This window comes from Rhinatrema bivittatum, chromosome 10, assembly GCF_901001135.1.
Source record: "Rhinatrema bivittatum chromosome 10, aRhiBiv1.1, whole genome shotgun sequence".
In the NCBI taxonomy this organism is placed as follows: Eukaryota; Metazoa; Chordata; class Amphibia; order Gymnophiona; family Rhinatrematidae; genus Rhinatrema; species Rhinatrema bivittatum.
In genome coordinates this window covers 31936985-31962524 of record NC_042624.1, presented here as the reverse complement: position 1 = coordinate 31962524, position 25540 = coordinate 31936985, and the positions used below count along the sequence as shown (strand labels likewise).

The 25540-nt window shown below is 41.2% G+C and overlaps 1 protein-coding gene across 4 annotated transcripts in view; it reads left to right on the top strand.

Moving 5' to 3' along the window:
• ALG14 (ALG14 UDP-N-acetylglucosaminyltransferase subunit) overlaps window positions 1-25540 on the top strand; it is a 146302-nt gene that overhangs the window by 30525 nt on the left and 90237 nt on the right. For all 4 annotated transcript variants that reach the window (XM_029618022.1, XM_029618024.1, XM_029618023.1 and 1 more), the window contains exons 2-3: window positions 21722-21873; window positions 24252-24374. In XM_029618022.1, coding sequence (XP_029473882.1) covers window positions 21722-21873; window positions 24252-24374 — 275 coding nt within the window. The remainder of the gene's footprint in view (window positions 1-21721; window positions 21874-24251; window positions 24375-25540) is intronic.

Sequence of the window (25540 nt, the reverse complement as noted above, 5' to 3'; positions counted from 1 at the left end):
ATTCGCGCACTTTTTTCGCCGGAAGATAACTATTTCCTTTACAGATAAAATACCCCCCCACCCCCCACCCTCCTCACACCCCACACACACATGCCAAATTGATTTACTTCCCACAGCCTCCCAACACACACACAACCACCCTCCTCACACCCCCCACACACATGCCAAATTTATTTACTTCCCAGGCCCTCACAACACACACACAACCTGACAGACGTCCGGGAGGCTCCAGCGGAGGGCCAGGACCGGTCCGGGACACATCTCCTGCACTACGGCCATCGGCTGCCAGCAATCAACATGGCGCTGACGGCCCTTTCCCTTACTATGCCACTCTGGGACACCAATGGCAGCAGTAGCCCATGTGACATAGTAAGGGCGAGGGCCTCTCGGTGCCATTTTCAGGACTGGCAGCCGGCGGCCCTTTGCCCTTACTATGTCAGAGGACCTACCGCTGCCATTGCTCCACCCCACTGACATAGTAAGGGCAAAGGGCCGTCGGAACCCGTTTCAGTGCTCGCAGCTGACTGACCAATGCCAATACATCGCTCCCGGACCGCTCCTGAACGCCCGCTCCACCGACTGACATTTTTATCAGGTCTCGGGGGTCTGGAGGGTGGGGGGTGGTAATGAATTTATTGCGAACATCTTGGGGAGGGGTCACAAGGGTTTCATTCATTCGGCAACTCTGGGGGGGGCAGGGGGGGGTGAGCTACTGTTTTTCGCAGGGCTGGGAGAGGGGGGGCAGGAGAGTGTGGGGTGGTTAGTTTTAAGAGAACATTTCTCATAGGGTTGTTTTTTTGGGGGACGGGGGAGGTTCACACACAAATACATACACTAAACTTGCACGATCTCGGGAAAGCACCAAAATAGCCCTCCCCAGACCACAAAACAAATTTGGGAGTGCAAATTTGGTTAGGCACTCCCCTATTTGGCTACATAACGCGCACAGACGCCCAGGGACAGACCACATGTAGCACCAACAATTTTAATTTCCCAGGCATTGGGGGGGGGGGGGTTATTATTTGATTTAAAGGGTTGGGATTGGGTTTTTGTTTTTTGGGATGGGGGGGTTCCCACAGAAATAGAAAGACAAACGTTTTCTGATCTGCAGGGTAGGCAGTAGGCGGGGGGAGGTGACAGTGAGGGGAGGGAGAATGAGGGGGGAGGTGAGTGTCAGGGGAGGGAGAATGAGGGGAGAGGTGATTGTGAGGGGAGAGAGTTGGAGTGGGGACAGGGGAGGGAAGGGGGGGTGAGTGACCAAGGGGGGAGGAGGATGAGTGACTGAGGTAAATGAGCAAGGGGAAGGGAGAGGGAGGGAAAAGAACCTGACTCTGCCACTGCAACACGTGGCGGGGTACCGCTAGTAATATATAAAGAGAAAAGGAAAAAGAAAGGTGAAGAGGTTTTTTCTCAGCAGCCTGCCCTCATGAGATAGTGCAAACATCTCGGGGCACCCCCCTCCCCCTTTCGGACGTTCGCTGACTCGACTGCCTCCTCGGTTATCCCCCTGTTCCCAGGTGAGCACCGAGTAGAGGCCGGGTAAACTGATTCTGGGCTGCCTATCGGGCTACTGATAAAGACCCAGCCGACCTTCGACTTCTGAAGCGCCGACTCGGGGGTGCGGACCCAGGATTCCGGACTCAGGCTCCCAAAAAAAGCCCCGCTAGCGCTCTGATGTGTCAAATCGGCAACAGAGCGCCGATGAGTCAACGCAGGCGCTGGAGCATAGAGGCGTCGATGCAGGGAAACAAATGTAGGCACCAGAGTGACAGCACGGCACCGACACATCAAGTGCCACCTGTGGACCGACACAATCGCCGAGGCGCCGGCGCAACAATGCGACTGTGAGCGCACCAGCGCATCAATGCAACTGCCGGCGCAACAACTCATTGACACGGCCATGGGCGTGACGACTCATTCACGAGGCAGCCGGCACGCCCACTCATCCATGGGGCCGCCAGAGCGCAGACACATCGATGCAACCGCCGACACACTGTCTCATTGCCGTGGCCACAGCCGCCACAGCACCTTACTGGGAGCAAAACCACTACTCCTATCGGTGCAAGCAGCCGACGCGCCAACCCTTCGGCATGGCACCTGGCACCAGCTGGAGCACAAAAAAAAACAAAACCCAAGGCCGCCCATCCACCGCCCGAATCTTAAACCAACGTGCCAAGGCCTCTGTTTAAAAAAAAAAAGAAAAAGAGGTGGCCCAACATACCACCTGATGGTGGACGCAAGGCTCACTGGGCACTACAGGCTATGAACGCGGGCGACGGACGCTCCAGAACTTAGGTGCAGATGCCCAGCGTGACTTGCACACTTACGCCCATCAAACGCCTACTAACACTAGGGCGTTGGTAAAATAAATAAATAATTAAAAAAAGATATAAATAAAGATATAAATAAATAATAATATATGCATCCACGTACGTGGTTACTAGACATCTAAGACATTTGGAGGTTCTTGCTGGTCCAATAACCTACCATAACTCCCAAGGGACGACATTACGGAAAGACTGATTCCCTTGTTGGATCCTCCAACCTTCTTTTACTACATCGACTGGAAGTGCGACTAAAGTTTCCTATTTTTTCCATTCTGATGTTCATCTCCCCCCTCATTCTGGTGTAGTGGTGGCGACGAGGCACACCTCTCGTGCTCCTTGATCCTTTCCACTACACCACCAACTAAGTAAAGCTTATTGGACGATAAAAAAACCAAAACCCAAGAACTATAAATAACATGAGGTAACATCTTTCTTCGGAAGGGTTCTCAGACCTATGCTATCCACCACAATTTCCATTGCATATTACCACTTGACAGGCTCTAAGAACTACAATTTCTAAGACAACTTGTCTCAATACCTACAGCTCGTGCTCAGTGGAAGCACTTCCTGAACTATGGGGGTCATTTATCAAAATGCGATAAGGCGTTTTCGCATGCGTTAAGGGCTTATCGCATGCGAAAAGCCCCATTAACGCATACGATAGGCCCTTAACGCATGCGAAAACGTGTTTAATGCATGCAATAACACAATATCGTATGGTGCGATGCAAATTCAGAAAATAGGAGGAGTTAGGGGCGGAAAGTGGGCTGGGTTAGCCTGTCTGCGAAGAGCTATCACACAGCCGTAACGCCGATTTTAACACCTCTTTCAATTGCGTTAGTCTGTGCGATAGCTGCCGTGACCGTGCGGTAAGGTTTCATCACCTTTTGCGATGTCTCCCGTAAGGCCTATTTGAAGTGAATTGACGGGCCGAGAGAGAGAGAGACTGGCCATAATGTCATCCCATAGGTAGGTATTTGTATCCCTATGGTAGGCCCACCAAGATGAGATTTGGGCAGTGTTCTCTCCACCTAGCTTGATGTTACCCAGGTAGAGAGTCCATCAAGCTAGGTTGAGAGAACATTGCCCAAATCTCATCTTGGAGTGAGTTTCCTCACTCTGAAGGTCATCAAATCTTCACAAGAGACCACTGTTCTGTTTGTACGTGTCACGTAGAATGTCAAAGTGGCCCCTAACCCCCTACACTCATACCTAAACCCCACCTCGAGTTACTAGGTGGGCCTACCATAGGGATACAAATACTTACCTATGGGGATGACATTATGGCCAGTCTCTCTCTCTCTCTCTCTCTCTCTCTCTCTCTCTCTCTCTCTCTCTCTCTCTCTCTCTCTCTCTGATGCATAAACCGTGCCCCTTTTGCAATCGCATGCGGTACTTACCGCATTTTGATAAATCCAGGCCTATGTTAGTTTCTCAGTAGCTTGAAAGTCTCTTTATGACTTCAGTGAACAACTTGACAGACAGCCACCTTCTATGGATCAATTCTAGTGCCATATGACATGGAGTGTAATGACAACTGGGCACATTACCATCCCATCCAGACGATTTTCTCAGAAATCAGTTCACCGATTCGGCACAAAGCCTCGGGATTAGACATAATCCCTTCGTACCTACTCCCAGCTTCTTATCACGACATCCACATTCATCCTCAGCCCTCTACCAAATTAAAAAAAAATATATATATATTTTTTTATAAGCGGCAAATTACCTTCAGAGCTTACTCCGCTTAAGCGCCATTTTTTGTTTTCAACCATCGCGGCAACAAGCTGATCAGCAACACGAACCACATCAGCTTGCTGGGACGCCTCGACAGCCGAGGCACCCTAAGAATCCTCAACCTCCAAACTCCAGTCGGGTTTTTTTCAGTAATCATAAGGCTGCTCTCATTACCTTGGGGATATAGTTGCCCACTTATTTCCCCATCTCTATTCTCATTGCACTGAATCAATCAGCTTTATCAGTTATATTAATACTACTACCTACGGAATGCCTCCTCAAAACCAGACTTCCGTTCTTCATCCTGGGGGTTGCACTGCCTTTCAAACAGGCATATCCTTACATATCAAGGCACCCCAATACCTAATATTCCCTAGGTTTTTCTCCAGATGGGAAAACATTCTGCGAAACAGGATTTTCCATGCGGCCTACGTCTTACCACTGGGTTCACCAGCAACTGGACAAGCATAGTGCCGCACCATTGTCTTCAGAGTGACTAAGTTTAATGATTCTTGCCTAATCAATGTAGGACTCTAAAGGAAGCAGGACTGGAAGGTTCACCTTGCAGTCTATTCACATTACAATTCATCGAACCCTGATTCACAAGGTTCATGACAAGACTTTCTACCTTACCTGAGAGCTTTAACGCTCTCAGCCTGTTGACAACTCTACTTCACAGTACTACAGTGCCAACTTTACAGACACAACTATTCTGGAACCCATAGGGTACCCACCTACACAGTTCCCCCTACGTGCCTACATACCTAACGCCTGTGATGCGGCCGCAGGCACCAATGGAATCCATTTCTACATTTCTTGACCTGCAAAAAACAAACAAACCAGGATTGACATCTTGAGCGAGCTCATCCTTGACTACACTGTGACACCAGGTAGCCTCACCTCAACTTCTGTATGAATTCCAGATAAAACTTCTGTCGACTTTGTACAAACACGCTCTGCTCATATGCCTCAAGATTCCCTACAGGGGTATGAGAGTCTGGATTCACACAAATCCTTCTTGCATTGTGTAAAAAAAATAAAAAAAAATAAAATTTAAATAAATACACAGAGCAGAGTATCTGGTTCCTGGAACCTCTACGAAGTGGCAATTCAGAGACTGGAGATAAAAACAAGGGTTAGACGCCAAAATCTTTTCCAAAACTTCATTGGGGTGGAGACGTATAAATTCTTACTGCCCGACTCTGGCCGAGTTTCACCCTTGACAAAACGGCTGCCTCAGGGGCTAAGAATAAATAAAACAGTTTAATTAGATCAAAACAACACAAATATATATGAACAGACAATGAATACTCATAAATAACATTGATATCAAATAAAAACAATGAATAAAAATTAAAAACAAATAAATAAATGAAACTAAAATTAGCAACAGAATTCTTGTTCTAATGGTGACAGAGCTGAAGTCTTAAAAATGGAGAGGTAAAGATTCTTGAATACCATTTAAGAAATCAAAAGTCCCTTCTTTTGTAAAAAATCTGAACAAAAATTAAAAACAAATAAATGAATGAAACTAAATTTCACAACAGAATTCTTATTCTAATGGTGACAGTGAGTTGGAGTGTTAAAAAAATATAGAGTTAAAGATTCTTGAATACCATTTTAAAAAAAGAGGTAAAGATTCTAGAATACCATTTAAAAAAAAAATATCATAATTACCTTCTTTTATAAAAAAAAATCTTTCTCAAACAAATTTCTTTTATCAAACTAATTGTCCCAGTCTGCCCATCTTTTAAATAAATTAATTAAAAAATTCATAAAAAAACTTGTAACATAAAACTACCAAAAAAGTAAGAGGAATTTTACCTCAATTAAGTTAGATGGACCCGGAGTGAAATATTCAAAATCTTGTGTCACACGCTTGTGTGATCTGCTGTATTAACCCTAAAAAGGTGTATATAGGATCATTATAATTTGTGCTCTTATTCTTTGAAAATTGATTTAATACCATATCTGTGTTCAAAATTGTACTAACCTTATTCTTTCTTAAGAAATTCATAATCTTGTTAACGTGATGTATTTGTTGGGATTCCAACTCAAACATCGAATTTGTTCTATACTGCGGTTATTTGTACTGTGTTGATAAAATAAATACTATGAAAAAATATCATGTAAAACATCACTTAAAACTCTGTACATTAAAGATTATGTTTAGTATAAGTAGATCAATTATCAATACAATAAAATTTACAAAGTGATGAACTGATATGGACATTTATATCATAATTCTCCCACCATTATCTTTGAAATGATTGCAACCAGTCTTACTATGGTCCCTTTATATTGTAATACTACATTATAGATGACGAGATCTATGTGTTAGTAATAATCGCGTTCGATCATTTATTTCAAACTAAGATCAAATATAAGCACATTATTGTCTATGAACAGTATGTTTACATATAGTTAAACGCGGATGAGGAAGGCAAAGTGAAAAATAATCACATAACTCTTTTAACTTTAAAAAGTGGGCAAAGGTGCCTTGTCATGCCGATATAATTTAATCTATATACTGATATTCTAAATACTCAATCTCACTGTAAATCTGTCTGTCTGACTTGCCGACTACATGCCACAGAACCTTTATCAAGATGTGTTTGGAACAGTGCCGTATGGGTGAACAAAACTGTGCCGTGCTCATGAAGAACCACAAGGTAAACAAATCTTGAATTGCTATGAATACCACGAACTTGAAATAAACAATAGGGATGTGAATCGTTTTAGGACGATTAAAATTATCGTCCGATAATTTTAATATCGTCTTAAACCGTTATGGAACACAATACAATAGAGATTCTAACGATTTATTGTTATAAATCGTTAGAATCGTGAGCCGGCACACTAAAACCCCCTAAAACCCACCCCCGACCCTTTAAATTAAATCCCCCACCCTCCCGAACCCCCCCCCAAATGAGTTAAATAACCTGCGGGTCCAGCGGCGGTCCGGAACGGCAGCGGTCCGGAACGGGCTCCTGCTCCTGAATCTTGTTGTCTTCAGCCGGCGCCATTTTCCAAAATGGCGCCGAAAAATGGCGGCGGCCATAGACGAACACGATTGGACGGCAGGAGGTCCTTCCGGACCCCCGCTGGACTTTTGGCAAGTCTCGTGGGGGTCAGGAGGCCCCCCACAAGCTGGCCAAAAGTTCCTGGAGGTCCAGCGGGGGTCAGGGAGCGATTTCCCGCCGCGAATCGTTTTCGTACGGAAAATGGCGCCGGCAGGAGATCGACTGCAGGAGGTTGTTCAGCGAGGCGCCGGAACCCTCGCTGAACGACCTCCTGCAGTCGATCTCCTGCCAGCGCCATTTTCCGTACGAAAACGATTCGCGGCGGGAAATCGCTCCCTGACCCCCGCTGGACCTCCAGGAACTTTTGGCCAGCTTGTGGGGGGCCTCCTGACCCCCACGAGACTTGCCAAAAGTCCAGCGGGGGTCCGGAAGGACCTCCTGCCGTCCAATCGTGTTCGTCTATGGCCGCCGCCATTTTTCGGCGCCATTTTGGAAAATGGCGCCGGCTGAAGACAACAAGATTCAGGAGCAGGAGCCCGTTCCGGACTGCTGCCGTTCCGGACCGCCGCTGGACCCGCAGGTTATTTAACTCATTTGGGGGGGGTTCGGGAGGGTGGGGGATTTAATTTAAAGGGTCGGGGGTGGGTTTTAGGGGGTTTTAATGTGCCGGTTTTGCGATTTTTAGATTTTTAGATTTTTCACGATTTTTCACGATATTTTACCCCCCCAAACGGCAACAATACGATTCCCTCCCCCTCCCAGCCGAAATCGATCGTTAAGACGATCGAGGACACGATTCACATCCCTAATAAACAATGTATCTTTTAAATGCGATGTCATACGCTGGTGAATGTCTTCGTTTACCATTTAACCAATATTATAATGTTTCAAAACAATTGCATGGTATTTCATTACTTAAAAATCAAAACAAGCACTGCCATCACAGATACCTTAAACTCTGTGTCAGAACGTTCGTCCCCACTCTGATTAGTGATCATTGAGGGTTCACTCACAAAGCCATCTTTAAAAATCCGATTTTGGCACCAAAATCGGCTTTCACTAAGATTGCCGATCTTGATTAAAAATCATCAAAGGAACTTGATATCGATATTAAAGCTCAGCAATTTATATATAAAAAATAGTCGTACAATAAATCTTTACTATTAAAACTTATTACAAAACAGAGGGGGCGGTCCTTAGCCTTGTCATTCAAATAGAGGGCGGTGTTGAGCCTTGTCAATCATGTGAGAGGCAAAGCAAAGAAGCATCACTGTTTTTTCTAAGGGATATCGTTGGCATTGAACTTTACGAGCATCAATTATTACCTTGTGTGTCACTTATTTATGTTAAACCTTATCTTATTTAAATATCTATACAATGTGAAGAAGAGTAACTCTTGTATATTATTTATATACGTATTATGTATAATAAATAAACTTGGTCTGTATATAAAAAAAGGGTGGATTTAATAACTCCTGGTCATAAAATATTAATTTATTTCAAGGAATAAAAATCAAAATGAGAGAATGTTAAAAGTTGGTGCAGACTAGAGTATTGAAAAATATTAATTGTAAATATCATATAAATACATCAATATTTTAAAATGTTGAAAAAATGTTTTTTAAAAAAGGGGAATTATCATCAAAATTCTTATAGAAAAACTGAATAATCTATTTCAGCATTCAATCCTTTCGGAGTCATGGTATCAAAATCAAATATAAATTTTTGTTCTAACTGTAACAGTAAATGATCTAAATTATCTCCTCTCCAATTTAAGGTCTGTTTTTGAACTACACAGAATTTGTAATCCTCAAATTTATGTTCATGCTCTATAGAGTGGTCTACTAGGGGCTTAGAGTTCACACGGCGATTGATATTACTTCTATGTTCAATTAATCTCTTACTAAATACTCTAATAGTTTTCCCTAATGTAGAGCTTATTACATGGGCAAATGGCTGCATATACTACCCCCTTACTCTTGCAATTCGTAAAGGAATTTAGCTTGAAAGTTTTCTGCTGCCCCGGAATCTCTAATTAGTTTGTTTTCAAGTTCACTTTGCAAACAGAGCAATGTCTGCATGGGCGGTGACCTGGTGGTCTGATGTCTTGCGATGTATGAATGGGTAAAGCTGATGGAGCCAGAATATCTGAGATTTTTGTCACGTTTGTTTGCCACCATTAATTTTCTATCTTTAAAACATTCGAGTACTTGAATAATAGGCCAATATTTTTTTAGAACGGAAATAATCTGATGAGACATATGTGTATACGTGATGGGACATACTATTCGATTGGTGGTTTATTTAACTTTCTTTGTAAGTCGATCTGATCTTTTCTGAGCAAGTGCTTTCTTATAACCATTGTCTATATGTTTGCTTGGATATTGTTTTTCTATAAACCTTTGTTTCATTTCAGCTGCTCTCATGTGATATATAGAATCATTTGCACAAAGTCTGTGTAATCTTAAAAATTGAGAATATGTTAAATTTTTTAATAGGGACTTATTGTGACAACTTTTGTAATGTTTATTTATTTATTTTATTTTGAGTTTTTCTATACCGGCATTTGCGATTGGAATCGCATCATGCCGGTTTACAGTTAACTAGGGGTGCAAAGGAGATATAATTATAACCATAACAGGTGCTGAGAGACAGAGTTGCAGTTACAATAAAACAGGGATATAATAAAAAAACTTGGAGCAGTGAAAAGGTGATGGGGAATAACATAACTTGGGGCAGAGCAAAAGCAGTAGAAATTTAAACATAGGGAACAAGTTTGCCAGTTAATAGTGATTGCCAAGTTATGGTAATTGGAAAGTTATTGATTACCATGTTAAGTTAAAATCTGTTTATCGGTTCAAGGAGAGTTAAAGCTCAGCTGTAGTCTGGGAAGGCTTTCATAAATAACCACGTTTTAAGTCTTTTCCTGAATGTTGGAAGGCAAGGTTCCTGTCTCAGATCCGGTGGAATGGAGTTCCATAGTGAAGGTCCTGCTGTGGAGAAAGCCCTGTCTCTGAAGGTTATGTGCTGAGATGTTTTGGCGTGTGGTACCTGCAAGGATTCTTTGTAGGACTCTCTGATGGGTCTGGCGGAGGTATATTTTTTGAATGGGATTTGAAGGTTAAGCGGAGAGTGTTGATGGATAGCTTTGTAGATGGTGGTAATGGACTTGTATAGGATTCTATAGTGAATGGGCAACCAGTGTAGGTCTTTGAGGATTGGGGATATGTGGTCTCTTCTTCTCGTGTTTGTCAATATTCTGGATGCAGTGTTTTGCACCATTTGAAGGGGTTTAGTGTGAGATGCTGGGAGACCTAATAGAATCGCGTTGCAATAATCTAATTTAGAGAAGATTATTGATTGCAGGACTGTTCTGTAGTCTTGAGAGTGGAAAAGTGGTTTTATTCTTTTTAGGATGTGAAGTTTGTGAAAGCAGTCCTTGGTGATTTGACTAATAATTGATTTTAGGTTAAGCCGGTTATCAATGATAGCTCCTAGGTCTCTTACTTGTGTGAAGGCTGGCTGGTGGATTAGTGGCGATGTTACTGTTTTCTGGGGAGATTAGAATGAGTTCGGGTTTTGAAGAATTTAGTATTAGGTTAAGACTGGATAGGAGGCCGTCGATTTCTAGAAGGCACTTTTCCCAGAATTCTAGAGTTTTTGTGCAGGATTCTTTGATGGGGATGACAATCTGAACGTCATCTGCGTATAAAAAGTGTTTGAGGTTCAGTTTGGTTAACAGTTGGCAGAGGGGGAGAAGGTAAATGTTAAAGAGCGTAGGTGAGAGGGAGGAGCCCTGTGGAACTCCTAGAGAGGATGGGTAAAGCTGAGATTCTTTGTTGTGTATTTTGACTTTGTAGCCTCTGTTCCCCAGGAATGATTTGAACCAGGCTAGTGCCGTGCCTGTTATTCCAATGTTCGCTAATTGAATTAGGAGGGAGTGGTTAACCGTATCAAAAGCGGCCGAAAGGTCCAGAAGGATCAGCAAGTAGGCCTGACCTTTATCGAGGCCCATGATGAGGTAATCTGTTAGTTATATGAGTAGTGATTCGGTACTTAAAGATTTTCGGAATCCATATTGGGTAGGGAATAATATTTTGTGTTCTTCGAGGTAGTCTGACAATCTGGAGTTAACTAATTTTTCCATTACCTTAGCTATGAATGGGAGGTTGGAGATTGGATTGAAGTTTGTAGGATCTTTGGGATTTAAATTTGTTTTTTTTATGAGCGGTTTGATGGAGGCAATTTTCAGGTCGTTTGGATAGATTCCTTGAGCTAAAGAGCAATTGATAATGTCTATCAGAGCTTTGGAGATGGTATCTGGTATTAGTAGAAGTAGTTTGGATGGGATATGGTCAAATGGATGTGACGAGGGTTTCATTTTTTTCAATACTGAAAGGATTCCCTGTTTAGTTAATGCACAGAGAAAACGGATCAAATATAGTCTTAAAGCAAAGTCGTTAAAAGATCGTTGCCTTATTCAAGTACCGACTATTAATAAGGCTTCACTGTTAACGTTTACTGTTCTTTCTCTTTCCTTTTTTAACATTCAGTCATTAGGGAACAAAATTCCAGTATTAATCGACCATTTAGAAGGATGTAGTCCAGATGTGTGTGCAATATCAGAGACATGGTTGAAACCTTCTGACGTTGTGACTGTTAACCAGTTACCTCACACTGATTATGATATATTTTCTATACCACGTGTAGATAAAAGAGGAGGGGGTCTTCTGCTGTTAGCTGAAAAGAAATTCCAGCTGATTCAGCAAAACGTGAAATTTTCATCCAGATATGAAGTGGCATTTTTTAGGTCACAAGTGATTCAGATTGTTTTGGTATACACACCTCCGGGTCTTTTGGATCATAATTGTTCTCCTATTATTGAATTTTTGGCCACTTCTATTGATCAGACTATTCCTACTATTTTGTTAGGTGATTTTAATTTACATGTGGACAAGATACCTTTATCATCTAGCTGCGAACTATTCCTAAATTCGGTGGAAGCTTTAGGCTTCACTCAAACTATTAAAACACCTACCCACAAAGCTGGACATATTTTAGATTTGCTATTTATAAATGATGCGCTGCAGATTGAATGTCAACCTAAGACTGTTCCTGTGCCGTGGTCAGACCATTACTTAATCACTGCTTTTATTTCATTTAAAAATCCTTCAGCGAATCCAGTAGTAGCTAGTAAAATAGAAATAGAATGGACAAAATCTTGCTCATCAGATGAACTCATTAATAATCTGCCAGAAGTACTAGCAAGTCTTGATTATACAGATACATATAAAGCAGTGACATCCTGGACTGAGTCCATAGCTGAATTAGCTAATAAAATTTGTCCTAAAACTAAGAAATGGATCTCTCCGTCTAATAAACTAAAATCTCCATGGTATTCTTCGAATTTAAAAATTTTAAAGACGGGTCTGAGAAAACTGGAAAGATTCTGGAGAAAAAATCGTACTATTGATTCTTTAACTAACTATAGAAGAGCCCTACATAGGTACAAGAATGAAATAAATTCAGCTAAACGTAACTTTTATTCTGAAAAGATTCACAAATTTCAATTTAATCCAAAATTATTATTTTCTTATGTTTCTGACCTTATTAAACCGAAGGGAAATAACTACTCCTTTGAGAATCGGAAAGAGAAAGCAAATGAGTTTGCATCTTTTTTTTAAAATAAAGTACAGCTGGTCTTAAAAGATCTAGACAAAGTGTCGCTGCAAAATATAACTCTCCCTTGTAATCCTACAGTTACATGGGATTCTTTTGAGTTAGTGTCCTCGTTGGAAATTTGTAATCTCATCAAAAAGATCAAACCAGCTGCTCACTCACTTGATGCTATACCCACAAAGCTGCTGAAGTTAGTCCCTGATATTATAGCCAAACCTCTGGCAGATATTATCAATAAATCCTTGGAAGAGGGACAATTTCCGGATTTATTAAAATGTGCAGTTGTCAAGCCCTTACTGAAGAAGAGCAATCTTAACCCGGAAGAATTGGCAAATTATCGTCCCATTTCTATTCTTCCTTTTTTGGCTAAACTCCTTGAGAAAGTAGTTAATCGTCAGCTAATGGAGTATCTCGAGGAAAATCATTTGCTATACCCTACACAATTTGGATTTAGAAAATCCCATAGCACAGAATCTTTATTGATCTCTTTGACAGATACAATTCATAGGGGTTTTGACCAGAATAAATCTTACCTTCTAATTTTATTAGATATTTCAGCGGCTTTTGATACCGTTAAACATGAAGTACTTTTAACAAGGTTACATGAAATTGGATTAAAAGACCTAACTTTGGGATGGTTCAAATCATTCTTATCCAATAGATCTTTTAAAGTCAAATTAGATACAACAGAATCAGACTCCGTGGTAATGTCTACAGGGGTTCCACAGGGCTCTTCGTTATCACCCACACTTTTTAATGTCTATATGGCACCTCTCTGTAGACTTCTAACGGGCCTGGGACTGGTGCATTTTCTATTTGCTGACGATGTACAAATTTTGCTGCCCATCAATGATTCCCTTCAAGATACCTTGAAGCTTTGGGAACTTTACTCTTCATCAATAAGTCAACTACTATCTCATATGTCACTCTCACTGAATAGAACTAAAACAGAAATACTATATTTGAGTAACAAAGTTTCTGAGAAAATGGATACAGAGATAAAATCTCTTGCTCCATCATACAAAATTAACTATGAAGTAAGAGATTTAGGTCCCGTTCTAGACGCTGAGTTAAATATGAAAGCTTGTATCAAAGCCATAAATAAAGATGGTTTTTTTAAACTTCATATTCTAAAAAAATTAAGACAGTTTCTTCATTCTGGGGATTTTCGCACAGTGCTTCAGGCTCTGATTTCTCCCAAGTTGGATTATTGTAATGCTCTGTTGTTAGGAGTTCCTAGTGCTACTCTTCGTCCTTTACAGTTACTTCAAAATGCGGCAGCTCATCTTTTGTCTAATAAGAAAAAATATGATCATATAACACCAGTTTTGAAAGAACTCCACTGGCTACCGATTCCCTCGAGAATTCATTACAAATGTCTGACTCTAATCCATAAGACAATATACGGAGATAATTCCGAATGGCTTAATGCCTCTCTCCGGATCCATACCCCGGTTCGTAATTTAAGATCTTTGGGAAAAGCACTGCTTACAATTCCCTCTCCAAAACTGGCACATCTGAACTCAGTCAGGGACAGGACTTTGTCTTTGGCTGGTCCTAAAATCTGGAATTCCCTTCCTGTGGATATTAGAACAGAAACTTGTATTCAGAAATTTAAGAAATTGATAAAAACTTGGCTATTTGAACAGGCCTTTTTAGAGATAAGCTGATCTATTTAACATCTTAGATCCACTAGATAATAAGATATAAACTCAGTGTTATCATATTAAGTTACTAAACTATTAAGATTTAAATTTAGTAAGATTTTATGTTTAAGATTTAGTTGTACTGTATTTTACTATGTTTTATTTTAATTAATAATTATTAATTACTAATAGTTATTTTTAGATTGTTTTTTATAATCTGAGTATTGTTTTAGACTGACAATTGGAAATGTGTTTTAGCCATTATATGATTTATTTTATTATTGTTATGAATTGCTGCTATTTTGGAAATGGTATTATCTATGGAAATGTTTGCGTCTTTATGATCTTTTAGATCTGTTTAGACGTTTTTTTTTGTTAACCGTCTTGATTTTCTTGGGAAGAAAGTCGGTATATAAAAATATGCAAATAAATAAATAAAATAAATCTCTGAGGTTGTGATGGGTTCAAAGGATTGTAGAGAGATGTCATTATTTGGATGGAGGTATGTGCTGGATGGCGTTACAGTATTAGCCTTCAGCTGTGTTAGAAGGTTGGAGATTTTTTTGTTGAAGAAAAGGGCCAACTCCTCAGCTTTATCAAGCGCTTGGTTGAATGGAATGTCAGGTGTATTGATTTGTGTTAGATTTGAAACGTAAGCAAAAAGGGCTTTTGAATCGAAAATAAGGTGATGGATCTTGAGAGCGTAGAAATCCCTTTTTGTTTTTAATGTCAAGCTCTTGTATTGGTGGAGGGCGAGTTTGTAAGCTGAGAGGGAGGTCGGTGATGGTGCTTTACGCCATTTGTTTTCTTTCTGTCGAAGAGAGTGTTTGAGTTTTTGAAGATCTTCGTTAAACCAAGGTTGTCTTTTTGATGCATTATGATTGAGTTTTTTTGTTGCCAGAGGACAGAGTTTGTTAGCAGCTGATTCTGTAATATTGGACCAGGAGTGGAGGGCTAAGTTGGGAGTAGATGTGCTTATGAGAGGGAATTCTAGGACAAGGTGTTTGTGTAGTTCATCAGATGAGCAAAGTTTCCTGTAAGTAAATTGAGGTTGAGGGACGTGTTTAGTGTTTGTTTGTGCTAGCGAAAAAGTGGTTGCGATTAAAGCATGGTCTGACCAGGGCACTGGTTTGCATATGGGTGGTGCTGATTGAGAGATGGCTGAGTTTACAAAAACGAGATCCAAGGTGTGCCCAGCTCTATGTGTGGGTTTGTTGATTATCTGCTTGAATCCCATGGCAGAAATGGCATTTAGGAAAGTTTCGCAGTTGGTTGAGAGGATAGAGTCGTCGACATGTAAATTAAAGTCACCCAATATTATAGCTGGGGACTCCAGATTTAGGTGTGTCGCTATTAGTTCTAGAATGGGAGAGGCATCGGAGTCCAAAAGTCCAGGGGGGGCATAGACTAGAAGGATTTGCAGAAGGTCTGATTTGAATAAGCCTGTTTCAATTTTTGTCGGAGAGTTGATTGGGTATTGAGTGAGTTTCAGATCTTTCTTTGCTGCAAGGAGAATGCCTCCACCCCTTTTTTTCTGTCGGGGAATGGAGAAAAAGTTGTAGGTTTGCGTTGGGAGTTGGTTTATTAGTGCAGTGTCCGTGTGTTTAAGCCATGTTTCAGTTATGGCGCATAGGTCCGGATTTGAGTCAAGAAGAAGGTCATTGAGTATTAGCGTTTTCTTGGTAAGTGATTGGGCATTGAATAAAATCAGGGAGAAAAGAGCTAGGCCTAGAGTCTGTGTAAGAGGGGAAATCATGATGGGATGAGGGATTTGAAGGTGAGTGGACGGGAAATCAAGGTGTGTTTTCCTGTGAGTACGGACCTGTGATGGAGAATTGGTATTGGAAGACCGAAAGGCATTGAGGCCTGAGGTAGCCGGAGAACTGATTATTAGAGTACAGGGACTTAATTTCTGGGAAAAGGTTAATGAGGTTGATGAGTGGTATGAGGTTGAAGGGTGCAAGAATTGTGAGGTTTGAATAGAGTTTGAGTTTGAGGTTGGTAGAAATAGTGCTGTAGATAGTTTTGATGCAGGTTGGAGATTGGTAGGTGTGAGTGCTGGATGAAGATTGGATGAGTGCTGGAGACTGGTTGGCTGGAAGTTAGAAGATGAGTGCTGGAGACTGGTTGGCTGGAAGTTTGATGAAGATTGGATGAGTGCTGGAGACTGGTTGGCTGGAAGTTTGATGAAGATTGGCTGAGTGCTGGAGACTGGTTGGCTGGAAGTTTGAAGATGAGTGCTGGAGACTGGTTGGCTGGAAGATTGATGAAGATTGGATGAGAGCTGGAGACTGTTGGGATGGGTGCAGGACTGGAAGGAGGAGTGCTGTAGGTTGAATTAGGTGAGTGCTGGAGGTTGGATAATGGGAGCAGTGGTATGAAAGGTAATTAGCACTCTGATGGCAGTATGTAATGTAATAGTTTGTTTGTATCCGTCGGTTTCCTATATATATCAGTTATGAATACGCCATTAATTATACTGATCTTGATATCTAGAAACGGAATGGTCATTTTGTCGAATAGCATGGTGAATTTCAAATTATTATCCAAGGTGTTAAGCCAGTTGTAAAACCGATACAGCACTTCTGTAGGACCTTTCCATAATAAGAAGACATCGTCAATAAACCTTTTCCATAAGATGATATTTGGTTACGTAAAGGTTAGCTGCAGATGGGGCCATGGTGGACCCCATGGCCATGCCCTTGATCTGCTGGAAAATTTTTTTATTGAAACAGAAACATTTTTTTGTTAATGCTATCTCAGCTAGCTGTATTAAAAATTCACTTGGGATGCGTCTGTGTGTCGTTCGTTCTTCTAATTGATGGGAAATGATTTCTAATGCTGCATGTTGGGGGATATTGGTACATAAAGATTCTATGTCTAATGTCACCATTGTAATATCATCGCTAATATTGTCAATTCTCTCTAAAATGTTGATGAAATGAGAAGAATCACGAATGTATGATGGTGCCTTGAATGACAAGGCTAAGGACCACCCCCTCTAATTTGAAATAAGTTTTAATAGTAAAGATTTATTATACTACTATTTTTTATATTTAAATTGCTGAGCTTTAATATCGATATCAAGTTCCTTTGGTGATTTTTAATCAAGATCGGCAATCTTAGTGAAAGCCGATTTTGGGGCCAAAATCGGGTTTTTAAAGATGGCTTTGTGAGTGAACCCTCAATGATCGCTAATCAGAGTGGTGAAGAACGTTCTGACACGGAGTTTAAGGTATCTGTGATGGCAGTGCTTGTTTTGGTTTTTAAGTAATGAAATACCATGCAATTGTTTTGAAACATTATAATATTGGTTAAATGGTAAACACAGACATTCACCAGCGCATGACCGCATTCAAAAGATACATTGTTTATTTCAAGTTCTTGGTATTCATAGTAATTCAAGATTTGTTTACCTTGTGGTTCTTCATGAGCACGGCACAGTTTTGTTCACCCATACGGCACTGTTCCAAACACATCTTGATGAAGGTTCTGTGGCATGTAGTCGGCAAGTCAAACAGACAGATTTACAGTGAGATTGTTTGAGTGTTTGGAATATCAGTATATAGATTAAATTATATCAGCATGACAAGGCACCTTTGCCCACTTTTTAAAGTTAAAAAAGTTATGTGATTATTTTTCACTTCGCCTTCCTCATCCGCGTTTTAACTATATGTAAACATACTGTTCATAGACAATAATGTGCTTATATTTGATCTTAGTTTGAAATAAGAGATCAAACGCGATTATTACTAACACATAGATCTCGTCATCTATAATGTAGTGTTACAATATAAAGGGACCATAGTAAGACTGGTTGCAATCATTTCAAAGATAATGGTGGGAGAATTATGATATAAATGTCCATATCAGTCCATCACTTTGTAAATTTTATTGTATTGATAATTGATCTACTTATACTAAACATAATCTTTAATATATAGAGTTTTAAGTGATGTTTTACATGATATTTTTTCATAGTATTTATTTTATCAACACAGTACAAATAACCACAGTATAGAACAAATTCGATGTTTGAGTTGGAATCCCAACAAATACATCGCGTTAACAAGATTATGAATTTCTTAAGAAAGAATAAGGTTAGTACAATTTTGAACACAGATATGGTATTAAATCAATTTTCAAAGAATAAGAGCACAAATTATAATGATCCTATATACACCTTTTTAGGATTAATACAGCAAATCACACAAGAGTGTGACACAAGATTTTGAATATTTTACTCCAGGTCCATCTAACTTAATTGAAGTAAAATTCCTCTTACTTTTTTGGTAGTTTTATGTTACAAGTTTTTTAATGAATTTTTTAATGAATTTATTTAAAAGATGGGCAGACTGGGACAATTAGTTTGATAAATTTGTTTGAGAAAGATTTTGTTATAAAAGAAGGGAATTATGATATATTTTTTTAAATGGTATTCAAGAATCTTTACCTCTCTATTTTTTAACACTCCAACTCGCTGTCACCATTAGAATAAGAATTCTGTTGTGAAATTTAGTTTCATTCATTTATTTGTTTTTAATTTTTATTCATTGTTTTTATTTGATATCAGTGTTATTTATGAGTATTCATTGTCTGTTCATATTTATTTGTGTTGTTTTGATCTAATTAAAGTGTTTTATTCATTCTTAGCCCCTGAGGCAGCCGTTTTGTCAACGGCGAAACTCGGCCAGAGTTGGGCAGTAAGAATTTATACGTCTCCACCCCAATGAAGTTTTGGAAAAGATTTTGGCATCTAACCCTTGTTTTTTCCTAACGGCTTTTTCAGACCGCCTTCCTTTGTGTTTTTTGGGACCCTCCCTTTTAAGGACTAATTCAGAGACTGGATCATGCTCCACGAATATCCATCACACTTCTAAAAATTATCTGCCCGACATGGTCTGTTCCAGGCCGAACAAACTCAGCATCACTTCACTCCCGCAACGTTGACCTTACAGAGGTAACTCCAAACATACTCTCACTAAGACTTCTCACTAATAAGGGTCTCGTGCAGCCCTGTACATAGATAATGGAAAGCTTTGTTCGATTTCTCTGAGCTCACTCAAACTTCAGGCACCTTTCTCAATTGGTCACAACGTATATTTATGCATTCCTTTGTCTTCTTCCATTCATCTCTCGATCACTCCAGAGATTTAAGAAAGACCGGATGATTCTGCCATATCGCAGATAGGCATACAACCAAGCGTATCTACGCCTCATCGCACCAACATAACCAAAACGTCCATAGTACAGTTACCTATAACGGCTTTCAATCTGCGACCCAATTCTCTGGGATGCAGCTCCTAGTTTCTTCACTAGACCAAGGAAACATCCTTTCCACACCTTCCTACACCTTCGGGCGTGGACATTGATGAACTCATTTATCTACGTATTTTTCTCCTTTCCTCAAAACAATCTCCATCACATTCAATTATCAGGAAGATTATACTGCTGTGCTTCCGCAGGTGCATCAACAGATATAGCCCCTCACTGGCCCACCTGGCCGTCTTTGTTATACCTCCATCTCGCTGCAGCAAGGGCAATGCAACTCCTCACTATGAGTTCCCGTACGCACCATTACCTCTTATTACCTTCATATAAAGGAACTACCACTTTCATGTTACTCATTGGTATACCTCTTCATGTACGGCCTATTAAGCCTACATCCAATTTACAGAACTACAAGTGCCGTGGCATATTAACATGAATCTCGAACAGCTAATGCTGTTCTTCCATGCACCTCTATACACTTGTCACCTTCAATCCTCTCATACCAGGTGTTTCCTATTCGATTTCAATCCTACAAAACGACCACGTGATTTACAACCACTAGTTCAATACCCTCTTTCTCTTCCATTTCAACACAGCAATGTAACCCTGCACACTTACCCGGAGTTATACTTTCAGTAATGTCCCATTTTTCTGCATTACCCTAGCCATCACCTACTCCACGTTCCATCTACACCTCTTATATTAAGAATAAGGAGAGGTTGACACGCCTTGATTGTAATCGTGCACTACCATTCTACGATATGTGCACTCTGTCACCCAATTGACCTCACAACGATTTCTTTGTCACTCCAAATACACAAGAGCGTCCAGTGACGACGACAACTTCATCCAAGGCAATCTCCAATTATAACAATTTAACGATAATGGACTATCGCAAACGTTTTTATGCAGTCCTAAAGACACAGCGGATACATGTGATAACATCCTGGATTGCTTCTCTATCTATAAAGTACCTCTCATAGACATCTATGACTAGGCGACACAATCACTGCTACACATTTCACATTCAACCAGTGTTTTTCCAAACAGCCAGTGGATGATCCTTTGCGACGGACTATCCTACAGAAGCAAAAAATTCTAAACAAATACAGCCTTCATTTTTCATATTGAGCAAAAAAAAAAAATTTTCATGACACATGCTAGCTGCTCAATACGTCAGCTGGGGACTCCCATACAGCACGGCTAATTCATGCTGCTTATCTATGTGAAAAGAGCAAGTTTGCTTACTGTGAACGGTGTTTTCCGTAGATAACAGATGAATTAGCCATGCTGACCCACCCGCCTCCCCGGACAGTTCTGGCACACCTACCTTGCTTTGATACTGACTGAGGAGCCTGAGGTAATCTGTCAGGATACAGGATGGAGGGAGTACCTAGCTAAAAGTCTTTGATAGACTTTGAGAGCTCCGCCACCTAGGGGCACGGAGGTCGTACCCATACAGCATGGCTAATTCATCTGCTATCTATGGAAAACACCGTTTACAGTAAGCAAACTAGCTCTTCAGGAACAGTGGGGATTTTCCTGTCCTCAGAAGGATCACAATCTAAGTTTTTACATGAGTCAATGGAAGGCAAAACGGCTTGCAAAGGCCGTTGGTGGGCTTTGAACCCTGGCTTCCCTGGTTCTCAGCCTGCACCTCTGCTGCATTGGGCAGGTTCTAGAAAATGTAGTTATTGTGATGGGGGGGAAAAAAGGGTAAGGTGTGCATTTTACCCTTGTTCTTCCCCCATCACAATTTGAAAAAAAGCCCCAATTATAAGAGCAGTATCGGAAGAGAAATTAAGTAACCTATAGGATAGCCACCGAGAAGCTGCAGTATGAGGCTGTCATCTTGGAACCAAAACCTAGCCGGTCTCGTCTTTTTTTAAGTTGAATTCATTTTTAGTGAGCTGTCCATGGTTTTTTGCTTTCGTAGGCTTCTTCAGAATTAGTGCTTTGTGTGTGATTTTTTTTTTTCCACGTAAGTAGTGAAATATTTAATGCATGTTGTTCTGTGATTTATTTATTTTTTCTCCAGGAGGGCACACAACAGAAATCCTGAGGTTGCTTGGCAGCCTGTCCCAGTTTTATTCTCCTACTCATTACATTGTGGCTGATTCAGATAAGATGAGTGAAGACAAAATATGTTTCTTTGAACACTCAAGAGCAAAAGAATCTTCTAAATTTCAGGTATGCAGGGGAGCTCGAGCGGAACAGATTTTCTTCTGGTAAGAATATTCTGCATGTCAGAAACACGTTTGTAAAGGCAAGAACTGGAGTCTGTATACTAAAAACTGTTAATGCCTTAACAAATTAAACATCTGTTTTGGCATCTAACACGTTAAAATGGCGTTAACACGTATTACTGGTAGTGCAAGGCCTCTAATAAAGAAAATATGTTAACATGCTCCATTACATGCAAATGACTGCAAAGCAGCTCATTAATATTTAAATGGATGAACACAAATCACATTAAGCCTCATGATTTGTGGCAGCCTACTGGCTAATGCAAAAAGTTACCTACACCTGTCAGCATCTTGGCTTCTCTGACACCCATCCCCAAGACCTCCCAAGTAAGTGACACGTGATGGTGCTCAGAGTCCAGTGTCCCTCTTCCCCCAGAGCAAGTGATGGGGCTCTAAGCCCCAATGTCTGTGCAGTGATGTGCATCAGGTTAGTTGGACATTTGATGCCTTGGAGCAAGCAGGGATCCCTCCTGCCTCCTACTGACTTTGGCTGGCATCGGAAGTGGGGATCTCTCCTGCCTCCTACTGACTTTGGCTGGCATCAGAAGTGGGGAGTCTCTTCAGCTTTTGGCATGGGGCTTGTTAGACTGCAGCAGCCCTTTTGTCACGGGCTGGGCGTGGAGGGTCAAGTGCAGACTTGTGCTGCTGTGGCCAGTAACATAATTATGTTACCCGCTGTGGTAAAACTGCTTTTAATGCAGTATTCCCTAAACACTTTATGCCCTGCAGTGAACATAACGTTAAATGCACTGCAGTAACATGACTTTGTAAATGGACCCTTTCTGTGTGCTCAGCCTGAAGGAATTATGGTTGTTAGATATTGACTAAAATTATCCACCAGGTGGCGCTCTAGACTAACACTGTGGATTGATAGAATGAAACCTGAATTTACAGCACGATCACGCTTTGCATGCTTACATTATTTATAGGTACAGTAAATATTTGTGTAAATGTTACAATATTGTGCACATTCATACACTGCATTTATGAAAGACCACTGCCAGCACAATTTTTATTTTCGACAGCTGTTTTGCCAGTAGAAACATATTTATTTAAGTGACTTTTTTCATTTGAGTTTTTGCTGATGTTCTACAAAAGAAATTAGGTTTTTTCCAAGGCATTAACAAGACTCTCCCACCACAATGGCTCTAAGTAAATGGGTGCTGGGCAGAGCTGAGAGCCCATGCGGGGGTCCCACTGATGGGGAGTTCGGTTCTATGACCAAAAGCTGTGTGAGCAGAGCTTGCCTGGTGTGATGACCTGCTGTCTTGTCAGTAAAGTAAGAGAAAGCTTTCTCCATTTCTCCTGCAGTGCAGTGCTCATTCTTCAGTGCCCATCCAGCGGATTTTATTACCCCCATTGTATGGCATTTTGCCATTTCAGTCTTATCAGCTTAGCTAGGTAAGAAGCTTTATGCTGTGTTTTTTCAGGTAAAACATGAAACTCAGATGTGCCTAGTTAGGATGCAAATAAAACCTGGAGTGAGTCAAACTGCTACCCAAATGTAATCTTAAAATACTCCCTGGCTTGTGGAAAGCTAAAATTGGGAATCGACATCTCACACCACCTTAAACGAGGTATTCTTAACTCATTGAAGTGGCTTAGCACTTCCCAGTGCAAAACTGCTCCTGCTCTTCCGAGGTGCACCCAGCAGTGCGTCACGCCTTTTGACCAGGAATGGCGACCTGGGCTGGCATGAACTGCTGCGGCTCTGGACTGTGCCTCCAACCACAAAGGAATCTGGGCTGTTTTCTTACATCCGGGGCGTGCCCTGTGACCTGACGCCATGACAAAGTGGCATCTTTTGTGTCGGAGCATTGGTACTGCCCCTGTCATCAACCTGAAAACAATTCAGCATCTGGCCTCAGTTTAATGTGTCTCTGTCACATAAATCCAGAAGAAGGGCGAGAAGAAGTGCAAGTCCAGAAACAAATACAATTGGAAATGGAGCATCTGCGGCTTCTGTACCTGCTGTGGCGGTCTAAAGTCAGGCAGTTACTGCTGTTCTTAGACCTTAGTAGTCCAGCGGCCGCCACGTTAAATATTTAGTGTTGTCTCTAGCTGAATATTCTCTTGGTTTTCTTGCAACTGGTTGCATTTTTGGCAGGGCATGCTGGCTAAATGTCCTGCATTACGTTCAGGGGTACATTTCACAATTCTATCACTGCCCTCTTATTTCAGACAAAAACCGGCAGTGTTGCCGGATTGAGGCCCCATGTGCCCGTGGATTTGTAAGCTAACATTATTCATTTCTGCAAGCTGTGCTCTTTGTGTCTGTGTTGCTGCTGGGGAGTGACTTCAGCTGTTGAAATCCTCTTGCAGTATTCCATCCATCGCATTCCCAGAAGTCGGGAAGTTCAACAGTCTTGGAGTTCTTCGGTGCTGACGACCTTCTATGCCGTGCTCTATGCCCTTCCTTTGACCTTCAGGCTACAACCAGACTTGGTATGTATGTCCCTCTCTCTTTTTTCTTAAGTTTGGGCTTTATTGGCTTGGGACTGATCCAGACCACATCCTGCGTGGGAGCCCCTTTCTGCTAGTCTTGTCTCTGGGCTGCTTGTGTTGTCATGGGGAGAGTCTGATCGATTTTCCCGACCCTTTCTATTTCAGCACATAATTATAGAAACATAGAAACATAGAAATGACAGCAGAAGAAGACCAATCGGTCCATCCAGTCTGCCCAGCAAGCTTCACACTTCTTTTTTCTCATACTTATCTGTTTCTCTTGGCTCTTAGTAACCTTTAGGTTGTATTTCCCTTTCACCCCCACTATTAATGTAGAGAGCAGTGATGGAGCTGCTTCCAAGTGAAATGTTAAGTTTGATTAGTTGGGTAAGCGGCAGCATAGCTCTCTGCCGTTGAAGCAGAGATATGCGTGAAGTATTAGTTTTTCTTCTCCCCTGCTGTTGAAGCAGGGAGCTATGCTGGATATGCATTGAAAGTGAAGTATGCCTTGAAAGTTACATTAACTATCATCAAATATTGAAAAGCCTAATAATTGGTAATTGAATAAGCCTAATAATTGGTAATACCTATAGCCCATGAACCCATCCCTGTTTTTTTTTGTTTGTTTGGTTTTTCTTTTTTTAATTGGGAGATGGCAGCCCTCCATCCTTCTGCTCCGTGAAGGTGGAACACCAACCACTGGCCACTGGCATCCCGCTCCGTGAATGCCTCTGTGGCTACTGCTGCTCCGTGCAGTGTTTTGCTGCCTGCTCTTTATACGCGTCCTCTAGACCTGATGGATCCACAGTGTTTATCCCATGCCCCTTTGAAGTGCTTCACAGTTAGAATTTCTGAATACCCAGTATATGCTGCATGATCTCCCAGCCCCGAGAAGGGTGCAGAGAGTCCCTGATCTGTCCCTGCAGGGTGCTCAGACTCTTTACTCCAGGCACTTCTTCCTGCATCCAGTCTCTTTTTTTCATGCAGCAGTGGAGGCAGAAGCGAGACCTAACTCTGGCAGTGGTGAAAGCAAACAAAACGATTAAGAGCCTCCTTTTTCAATTAGGTTTTTGTTTCTCTTAGTTTTTTACATTCCTCCTCTTGCGATAAGTAAATCAGGACACGCCACTCTGTAATGGAATTGGTTCTGTTCTCCTTCTCCTACC